We start from the raw sequence: 10,783 nt of genomic DNA, 5'->3' as shown, positions 1-10,783 counted from the left end.
GCCCGAGTCAATCTGGCAGCCCGAGTCAATCTGGTACCTACACCGGCCAATAGAGGGCGTTAGGGAGCCGCCCCAAACACTCGCAAAAAACAAATCAAAATTTCATTATAAAATTAAAATATATTAACATATTTTTTAGATGTGCAAGATAAATATTTCATAATTAATGACAAGTAAGGCTGGTTCGTTGGTGGTCAGATTGGTGACGTATTTCCGGCCCGGGGAGCAAAAATCTTCCCCCATAGACTCTGGTTAGAAGTTGTCCAGGCGCAGTAGCTCCTCCTCAATGCTAAAGATAGGAGCATCCTGGGGAGCATCTCTCCTGCACCCAGAGCTGAAAGCAGCTTTTTTTGCACACCACCTCCCGCCACAGCGCTGATGTCACAGTCGTCTGTTAGAAAGTGCAGCTGATTGACATGTCTATAGAATTATTTAGCGACACGGCTTGGCTTACTGCATGCAGTGAGGCTAGCGCTTTATTATGCTTTCCCTCCCTCCTTTCTCAAGCGTCAGGATCTGACCCCCAGTGATGAAGACAGCTAGGACTGATTTAAAGCACTTTGCAGAACATTTAAAAATATTGTTTTTCGGTTGTTGATGTTCATGTAAATATAATCTTGTGATACCTTAGTGTTTTTCCCCCCGCTTTTATGGTCATTAAACTGGCACAAGTACAGAGCAACGAAATTCACTCTCTGCATTTAACCCATCCCCTTGGGGAGCAGTGGGCTGCCATTGTGCGGTGCCCGGGGAGCAGTGTGGGGTTCAAGGTTAAGGGTCTTGCTCAGGGACCCAGAGTGGAGGCTGTGGGAGTGGGGCTCAAACTCAGAACCTCAAGATTCCAAGCTCTGTGTCCTGACCACCACGCCGCCACTCCCCCATACATTTGATTGGTTTTTGGTATACGTCTATTTTGAAGTTATAGACCACCCCACCCTGGAGAAAACTCCACCAGCCGCCACTGACTGGTTGTGGGGATTTTAGCCTTTATAATAACTAGCCTAACTTTTAGTTCAAAACTTGCACAGTGAATGCAGTAAAGGCTGATCCAGCTTTAGATTCTCCCTATTATATCATTGAATATATCATTATATCAATGGTGGACACCAACAGGAGGATGAAGGCCATCTGTAAAGCACATTTAAGGGACTTTTATTCATCACTTTTATTGTATTATTTTCTCCTTTTTTTCTGGATTCAAAGCCTTTCATAATGGAGCTCACAACTGAATGGCTTAGATCAGGGGTCTTCCACGTGTTCCAGGCCAAGGACCCGAAACTGATGGCGAGATTGAGCGGGGACCCCTAATTATATATATTGTATGAAATTGTGTTATATCAAACTGGTCCTATAGTCACTCTAATACAGATGGAGTAATGTGACAAAAGTAATTTCTCCCTGGGATTATTAAAGTATTTCTGATTCTGATTCCTGGTTGATGGGACAGGTGTTGTGAATGAAATGGTGCCCAGCTTGAAAGAGTTGCTGTGTGTCGCTGAATGTGTGCATTGATGACTGAAAGACATCTTCTGCCTCCATTTATCTGTTTACTACAGTCTGTTGAATTTATGTTATTGTGGATTTAAAGACATTTCAATTAGTGGAAAAAACTGCAGGGGGGAAAAAAAGTTTAATCAACCAAAAGTTTCACGACCCCCATGCAGTGCCTCCGTCGGCCCCCTAGAATGATATATAAGTCTTAGTGCTGAATCTCATAATCACAAGCCAAAAAACCCCACAAACATTCAAAAGGGACTCAAAACCTAATTATTTACCATAAATAACTGAACACATAGTTTTCATAGAGAGGACAACTTACTGGAAGTATGAGTGGAGCCAGATCTGTTTCTGAGCCGTCTGGATGCTGTAGGGAAGAGAACCTCCAGCTGAAGACAAAAGATAAAGATCCATCCATCAGCAACCAGGCAGCAAAGACAGCCAGTCAAACCTATCTTTTGAGATCCAAGGAATATTATTTTTTTTAAAAAAAGTGTATTTGGGCAGAAAGATTTAAAACATCTGGTTGAAATCTCCTCCATTGTATTGATTTTACTCAGCATCCACATGTTTTAGGACTTACCGGTATCTGTCAGCTTTCAAACGTATCTATATCCATAAAGCATAAAGGTCTCAAAGGTAAGGAGGAACAAACTCACCAGGGTAACCCTCTAAACTCAGCCTCACATCTTCCACTGATGGGTACAGCTGCAAAAACACATCATTTAGGACTTAAGAGCCGTGTGAACATGGTGATTACGTCACTACTGAGGTTATACAAAAAAACAAAACCTGTTTATATCTAAAATCATCATAGAGTAGAGTTTGTACCAAATACATGGGAGGGTCTGGACGAAGGGAGGACTTTCCCAGTGTGGTCAGAGTGCGCTGAAATTCCCCTGCCAGCCATTTGGTCTTATCGGCCCCCATGGAGCCGATGCTGGAGAACTGGCCAATCACAGGCCACCTTTCTTCACCTGGAATAGGATCTGTGTGCTCATGCAACAGCTAACAGAGAAAAAATTAAAACAAACTCATAAAGAGCCTCATAAAAGTCTTCAGAAGCACATCTCACACAGTTTAAGGGTTTTATGCGGAGTGTATGTAACACAATAGCACAACAGGGAACAAAGAAAATCAATAGTTTTATTTTATAAGAGGGTTGGTGACAAATAGTGTAGCTTAATATGGCTACACTATTAGCAGTTTTATTCTACCTTAGTAATTAAAAATCTATTTAATTACTTACTTTTTGGTGTTCTTTGAAGCGTATGGCAATCTGACCTTAATTTTTTTTTTTTGTACATGACTAAAGGGATACACGCCCGTTGAGGTAGTTTAAAATCTATTTTTCATACAAAACTAAAGGGATAAATGCATTTCAGACATCTTTTGCATTGACTATGGGTATGCTGGTCTGATATAAATGAACTTTAATTAAATAAATTTTAACAAATTAACTTCTAACATTTTTTTTAGAATATAGATGTATGTAGGTTTGAGCAGTTTTTTTTATTCATTTATGGAAGTTTTGCATTAAGGTTTGCACAAGGATGCTGACAGCGGCAGTAATATTCTTTTAAATCTCTACTTCAACAGATTGAAAGATGATTATTTTCCACACGTTTCAACATCCAATGAAAAAAAAAAAATGCTTAATTAATTTTTTCTGCAATTTTTTACTCAAAAACCTAAAATTAGAAATAAAATAATGTCTTTGAGTAAATTTCCTACAATATCAGTTTATCAGAAAGTATACTTTTTTTTTAAGCTCAGGAAATATTTGCATCTTCAAATAAGTTATATTAGCAGCCCTTAGACAGGAATTTTTTTCATTTTTTAGATCATAAAGGATGCAGACTCCCTGGTTCAGATGAAGATGAAGGATCAGATTAAAAATCAATAATCTTAATTGTAATAAAACCATTACCAAATCCTGCTAAAACTCGGCTCCAAATGGACACATACAGTGCAAATAGAATTAAACACATCTGTAGAAAGTACAAAGAAAGTATATAGGATTAAAAAGATCCTCATTAGATAAAAACGCACATAGACAGGCTGCTAAAGTCTAGCTGTTCATCTGAAAATGGAGCTTAAAGGACAATATTCTTCTAATCTGACTGAGCATCAGCTTTTTTTTTTATCTTTCAGGTCTTTAGTATCTTAATGCGTATAGCTAATGGAGACGTTCCTTTAAAATCGTAGGGAAGTCATATTTAAATGTCAAATCATTCTGGCTTAAACATGTATATAAATGTACTCATTATCAGACGATATTGTCTAAAAAGTTAGAAAAATTAAATTTTAAAAAAACCTGTCTCAAAATCTGTTGGGTTTTTTTCGTTTACTTATGCAGGCCAGTTAGTTATACGTCAGCCTGAACACCTAAATTCGGCCAATCATATATCAACGGTCATCTGTCAATCAAATTTTTTCAGTCATAGCATCTTGATTCATATGTTGCAGCTCATATACGCAATGATTGAAATAAGAAATCAGAATGATTTCCTTTCCCATTGAGTTCCGTCCCAGTGTTCACGGTCTGGTGAAATGTAAAAATGCTCCAGTGATTCTCCTTCAAGGCACAGTTGCTGCATATAACCATTTACTGAACTGATCAACATGCGTTTCTAGACTGTGATCTCTCCTCTCTGCAGCTTGATAACCACGGGTATTTGAAGGTCTTGTGTGACGGTTCTTCCATAGGTCATGTTCAGTAAGCAGGGGGATGAACTGTGGTGCAGAAGAGAAAAAGCTTCACCTTCCGGAGCCTCAGGTGGCCCCAGCGCTCCATGTCTGCACCCACGTATCTCCCCGGCGTTGAGGCGACCAAATAAACTCTGAAACCAAACAAAGACCTTTTAGCTGTGACTCTGACCTTAGCTTCATCTACCAGCAGAGAATCTATACGATCATCCTGATGGTTTCACCTAGTCTCCGACAGGTCGTGCTCCTTGATCCGCTGGATCCAATCTTCCAGTTCTGGAGCGCGGTATGATGCTAGGTACTCCAGCAGGTCCCGCTTAAAGAAGGTGGGCGACTCCCCCGAACTTGCGCTGCTCCCCTCAGGTAACCGTGGAAACAGAGGGCTCATCCACATCCTAAAAGAACAAAAGAAGCGAATCTTACATCAGACGCTAGCACATTTGATTCACAGGTCCAGCCTGACCTGCAGCTAACCCTCTGAGTAAACACTCACCCTTGGGTCTTCTGGTACCAGTCAGCTCTGATGAGGTTGGAGGTGAGGATGACCACTCTGAAGCCTTCCTCATACCACAGCAGCATCATCTTCCTGCTCAACAAACAAATAAAACATAAAAAAAGTAGTTTAAACAAGCTCAAAAATATAAAACCTGACTTTAAATCCCCACTAAGACTAGACCAGGTCTAAACCATTAGCTGCCTCTGCAATGACTTTGGATCCTCAGACTGCATTTCATTTGATTTGTTGTAAAAATTTGGTCAACCTGCAGAGAGTGAGATTTTAACTCTCCAACATAAACTGTGCTTAAATAGAGAAACAAAACATGCATTTTTTTACAAAGCCAGTTATGTTTCTTTCTATTGATTTCATTGAAAGTAGGACCACAAACATGTTGGGACTCATTTCCCATTCTTCTAGACCAGAGGTCACGGATTAGTGGGCCGCGATCCGGATCCAGACCCACCTGCTGGTTAATCCGGACCCAACCTGATTTAATACATTTATAAATTACCGCATGTTGTCCGACTATAGTGTCTAACTTCACTTGCGCCGCTTCTCCTGTTAATACGGTAAAGCCCTCCGGAGCACCGGGACCAGGCAGCATGTGATACAAATGAGCCAATGAGCTGCTGTCAGTCTGGGTTGCTGCTGCTACTTTTAGACAAAGCAGGCAAACCTGTGGCAAGCCGGGCGATGGGAAAGAAGGAGAAGAAGATGAGAAAAAGAGAGCAGAGAAAGTGTGGACTGCTGGAAGAACTGCAGTGAACTGGTGAAAGAAAAGTGAAATGGTGCTCAAAGATGATCCTGAACATTTAGAGGATGTTTGGCTCAAAATGAGCTCCTTGATATGTGCTTTAGAATGGCTTAGTCTCCATTCAAACCCAGGTTTAAAGCCTTGCGGGGCAGCATAAAGCCCACTGCGAACATTAAGACAGAAAAAAGAAAAAAAATTTTTTTAAACGGTCAGTTCAGGTGTTTAATAAAATATGTGAATCAGGAAAATGTCTATAAACCAACCTCAACGATTGTTGTTCTCTACTTAAAAAAAACACTTCCATTTTAAAATAGAAAAACGTTTTTTTTTTTTCTTTTTTAAATTCAATGTATAACATGGATGCATAAACACCTTATTTTATTTCTATGTTAAATTATGTTTAAAGTAACAGATTAAAAAAATATTACAAATTAAAAACTGCTTGTTTTGACCCAGATGAAATCTACTTCTTATACTTTTGTTTATTAGTAGTATGCTTTTTTACCGAGCCAGGAAAAAAATTAAGTTAAAAAAATATCTGAAAGAATTGCATCATTTTACACTCATCCTCTGTCAGGTTGTGAGGAGGCTTTGAGGATCCAAATGCAGAGAGGAGTAGGCACAGATGAGTTTTTGATTAATGAAAGTCCAAAGAGAAACAGAGGCAAAAATCCAAAATACACAAATACTGAAAAGTGTTTTTGGCCTAATAAGTAAATCTGCTTAGTACCGGTAGCTTTCCCTCGTCTGTTCCTGTTTGGCGGTGACTCCATCCTGGAGAGAAATATCAGCTGTGCTGCTGCTTTGGAGCACATACTTTTTCACTTTTACTCGAGTAAAATGCCTTTGAATAGACGAAATGCCTGAAATGCCTTTGAATAAAAGGGAATATATTTTTCTTGACATGTGTTTGCTACAATCTAAGCGTCTTATAGCTTTGTTTTGGATAAAAGTCCAAGCACAACATGTAAATGACCGGCTGAAAGAAATGGCAACTAACATGGTCATGGAAAAAAATAACTTATATATTGAAAGGTAAATGTAACAAATTTGAGGAGATCTGGTTCCTATTATTATCCTTTCTGAAAGAGGGTGGAAGTTGAGGGGATGTCAAGTGTAAACGATACTGATACCAACTGAGAAGCATTTTAGTTTTATTATTTATAGTTTTGTTCTGTTATATTGTTGTAATTTTAATTTGTTTTATGTTTGGATTTGTTTTTATATACTGTGCTGTACTATCCTTGAGTGTGTGTAATCTAAAGTTAATAAAAATACATATTTAATCAAAGTAAGTTTACCTGATGAGGAAGATATTATAAAAACACAATAAAGAATTAAAATTTACTTCTCTTGGCCAAGAGCTACTTTTAACATTTTTCTTTTGTTGTTGTTGAAGTGAAAAGTTTGCTCTCGTAGAAAGAAGCGAAGGGAGAGAGAAGCTTACGTGTGGTGAGTCCCAAAAGCAATGTCCAGTTTAGCCTGAAAAGAAAGAACTTTTAGATCTTGAGGAAAAGAACAAACTCAGAAATCTGTTTCTATTTGCAGCACATCTGGGCTGGCTTCCTTACCTGGCAGAAACGAACATGTGGAAAAGGCTGGCCCTGCTGCAGCAGCCGTGCTTTGGCCTCCCTTTTATCTCCATGGACGATCAGAACCGGACAATGCCTGAAAACAAACACAAAACCTAATATAGTCCTTTTCGAAATAAAAAAATGACTTCCTGTTTATTCATTTCCCATAAGCACAATATAGACATTATTTAAAACTATGAATAAGAACACCTGATCACGTTGGCGGTGCAAAGAACAAGATGCAGGACCTACCTGAACTCTGGTGGGAACTGCTTTACCATCCAGGGAATATCAAAGCAATAGTTAAACTAGGAAGGACAGGAGAGGAGAGGTGTTACACATCTCCAATGCCTTATGAATAAAAAGGTACTGGAGCATTGAATAAAAGTTAAAAGTCAGGGTTATGTCTCACTTTATGAAACCAAATGTAAACACATCCATCCTTAATGTTTTAAACTGAATTAGCTTTTATTTTCATAAAAAATTATCTGGTTATCTAATAAGCAATATAAGTCACACACCTGAACGGACTCTTTTAGGGTGCCAAATAACGGGGACAGGATGTCTGTGGAAAAGATGTGCAAAAAGGTTTCAGCTTCATTTTTTATTTTGTACAATTTATTATTTGTAATTCTTTACTATCAGGAAGTCCACAAACTGTAGTTAAAAGCCTTCAGCTGATCCAAAATGGTGCAGTCAGAGTTCTGATGAAAATGAAAAAGAGAGATCATTTCTCTCCTATCCTGGCTTCTCTTCATTGGCTTCCTGTTAAATCCAGAATAGAATGGAATGTCCAAGCTCCATCTGATATCAGAGATCTGATTGTTCCTTATGTTCCTAACAGAGCACTTCGCTCTCAGTCTGCAGGTTTACTAGTGGTTCCTAGAATTTCTAAAAGTAGAATGGGAGGCAGATCTTTAGTTATCAGGCTCCTCTCCTGTGGAACCAACTACCAGTTTTAGTCCGTGAGGCAGACACCCTGTCTACTTTTAAGGCTAGGCTTAAAACTTTCCTTTTTGATAAAGCTTATAGTTAGAGTGGCTCAGGTTATCCTGAGCTATCTCTATAGTTATGCTGCTATAGGCTTAGACTGCTGGAGGACATAGGGACCCTTATTTCATCATTCTGCTTCATTATAATCTCTATTCTCCTATTCTGCTAAATTTGTTAGTTCAATCTCTAACGTTCTGCTCTCTCTGCTTTTTCTCATAGTAGCTTCATCTGGTCTGTTCCTGTTTGGCTGTGACTCCATCCTGGAGAGAAATATCAGCTGTGCTGCTGCCATCAACACCTTTGTTTATAGATGTTTGTTTATAGATGTTGGAGATCTGCCTGTTTTTCAGTGTAGTCCTGTTTCTCTGACTGTGACTGGCTGGATGTGCTCTCTTCATCCTCTGACATGGGAGCTGGCTCGGTGCTCGTCTGCCTGGCTGTGTGTTTCCTGGACAGGGCCGCCTTTTACAGCTGCTTTTGTATCTCTGCCTCTGTCTCCTTGAACCCCAGTCGGCCTCAGCAGATGGCCGCTCACACTGAGCCTGGTTCTGCTGGAGGTTTCTTCCTGTTAAAAGGGAGTTTTTCGTCTTTACTGTCGCTACAAGCAAGCAAGTGTGAGGGATTGACTTCGAGTCAATCAGTCCTAAATACAATAGAATGGGTTGTAAAAGTCTGCTCGGATTTCAACATAACTAACATCACCTCTGTTAGTCCGATGCTCCTAAATTAAGAAATGTGTAAAAGAATTTGGCTTTTTGTTCCCTAAAGATCCTGTTTTTTGGATTCATAGTGAACAAACAACATGGTGAATATCAGAGAAACACATTAAATCAGGTCAGGAGAAAAAAAGCCAGAGAAGGGCTGAGTAACAAAACACCTGATGAAGCTATGCTTGTGCATAGAATTGTGTTGTTATATTTTCTACAGTGACCTTGACTGTCCAAAAAAGCGGCATTGAAATAAAATGTATTATTATCATTATTATTATTATTAGATTCATCATCCAAAGGTGAGAAGAGGGTAGCTAACCTGCCAGGTAAAAATCCTGTCTTTCTCTTTTCTTCAGCACGATGCATGTGTCTCAGACCTGCACGCCAAACCTTTTTGATTTCCACATAAAACAGGACTGTAGAAAACCGTGTGCATTTGTTTCTTTAATTCACCTCTGTGTTCATTAAAGCATGAAAAATAATTACATGTGTTATTTTCTTTGTACATCCCTCACCTCTGATGTGCAGAGCTCCACTGTTGTACTTCCTGTCCAGCCCTGTGACTTTGTTCAGGTAAAATCTGTAGGTGTCATTCAGGCAGGGAACAGAAGACTCGAAGAAGTCGTCCGGCTCGTCGATGTAGTACAGTCGGCCGTGGGGACTCGGCGGACGCTCGCTCTCCATCTTGGCTTTTTTTCTTTCACCGTTTGGAGGCGCCCGCTTTGGCGGATCAACCTGCCTGTCACTCTTCACCTCTGCATCATCTTCGTCACTGTCTGAGAGAGCCCAACCGGAACCATCAGAGGCCTCCTTCTTCCGCTTCCCAGCCAGTGATGGGCTGTTTTCAAACTTTACTGGGTTTAACTGGTTCCTCGCTGCTGACTGTCTGGCTTCAGAGCCAATAGTGAGTGAGGAGGATACAGGCGTTCTGACTGGTTCTGCTTTCACCTCCAGAGGAGTTGGCTCTGGTACTGGAGAGGGAGACATGCGGGGCTTGGGTGCAGTAGTCCCTGAAGGAGGAATGTCTTCATCATCATCATCATCATCGCTGCTAGAGACAGTCCACCTGCCATGCAGACTGGCCTGAGACATGCCTGGAAGGACACAGCGAGCAGGAACAGGGGCCTGGAGCTGAATATAACAGGACAGACACACACAGAAGCTCTCTTTATAATTTGCATTGGTCTTATTATTAGAACCACAATTAAGAATCAGCTTTACTAGCCAAGGCTGTCTGCACAAACAACTAATTTGACTTCTTGTTTGTGTACACATATAGGGCTAAAACAATCGGATTAATTGTGATAACCGATTTTTGAAATAATGGTAACCTTAGTACCGTAATCTATTAATTATTAACTGGAGTATAGAGACTCTTAAACATGCCCTTGGCTGACAGATAAACCCACCTTGAGTAGCAATTATACCAAAATTGTAAAAAAAAAAAAAGAAATTTAACATTTTGAAATTAAGATAAAAATCATTTCTCCTATCAATCTGCTCTATGCAGAACTCCTAAGTGGAGAAGTTTTTGTTTCACCTGGTTTAATTTCACAAAAAGTCTTCTTTAAGGAACCTTTGGCTATCTGATTATTAATCAATTAATAATTGATCCTTTTCACAATCTACAGATTAATCGATTTTCAAAATAGTCATTAGTTGCAGCCCTAATACATATATATATGGAATAGAACAAAATAAAGGCAGAAACTGGTAAAAAAAAAAAAAAACAACAAACATGCTTATTCTGTTTCACAGCAGACTGATTGATTATCCTGTCTTTACCTGAAGGTTAAATTTAGTCTGTATCCAGGATGTGTTTGGTCTGCAGAGATGTTAGCTGTCCTTTTTAGGGCTGAAACGATCAATCTGATTTATCGTGATTAATCGATTATGGAATAATAATCAACTCATTTAGTGATCAACTCATTGTTAACTGGATTGTAGAGACTCTAAAAGGTGCCTTTAGCTGACATCTTACCTTTGAAGTAGAATGAAGTCAATTAAATTATTTAAAATTCTAATCAAATCAAACCAAAATTGTAAA

The 10,783-nt window shown here is 39.4% G+C and overlaps 1 protein-coding gene across 2 annotated transcripts in view; it reads right to left on the bottom strand.

Annotated features, from left to right (window-relative positions):
* Positions 1-1,800: 1,800 nt before the first annotated feature.
* tdp1 (tyrosyl-DNA phosphodiesterase 1) overlaps positions 1,801-10,783 on the bottom strand; it is an 11,210-nt gene continuing 2,227 nt past the window's right edge. For both annotated transcript variants that reach the window (XM_015397155.1, XM_015397156.1), the window contains exons 2-12: positions 9,252-9,867; positions 7,555-7,598; positions 7,286-7,341; positions 7,031-7,127; positions 6,907-6,941; positions 4,700-4,792; positions 4,431-4,601; positions 4,262-4,340; positions 2,329-2,505; positions 2,157-2,205; positions 1,801-1,886 (exon numbers count right to left, since the gene is read on the bottom strand). In XM_015397155.1, coding sequence (XP_015252641.1) covers positions 1,816-1,886; positions 2,157-2,205; positions 2,329-2,505; positions 4,262-4,340; positions 4,431-4,601; positions 4,700-4,792; positions 6,907-6,941; positions 7,031-7,127; positions 7,286-7,341; positions 7,555-7,598; positions 9,252-9,828 — 1,449 coding nt within the window. In that variant the 5' untranslated portion in view covers positions 9,829-9,867 and the 3' untranslated portion in view covers positions 1,801-1,815. The remainder of the gene's footprint in view (positions 1,887-2,156; positions 2,206-2,328; positions 2,506-4,261; positions 4,341-4,430; positions 4,602-4,699; positions 4,793-6,906; positions 6,942-7,030; positions 7,128-7,285; positions 7,342-7,554; positions 7,599-9,251; positions 9,868-10,783) is intronic.

This window comes from Cyprinodon variegatus, unplaced genomic scaffold (assembly GCF_000732505.1).
Source record: "Cyprinodon variegatus isolate N-32 unplaced genomic scaffold, C_variegatus-1.0 Scaffold840, whole genome shotgun sequence".
Lineage (NCBI taxonomy): Eukaryota > Metazoa > Chordata > Actinopteri > Cyprinodontiformes > Cyprinodontidae > Cyprinodon > Cyprinodon variegatus.
Note: the sequence above shows the minus strand (reverse complement) of the source record. Positions and strands in the feature narration are given on the sequence as shown.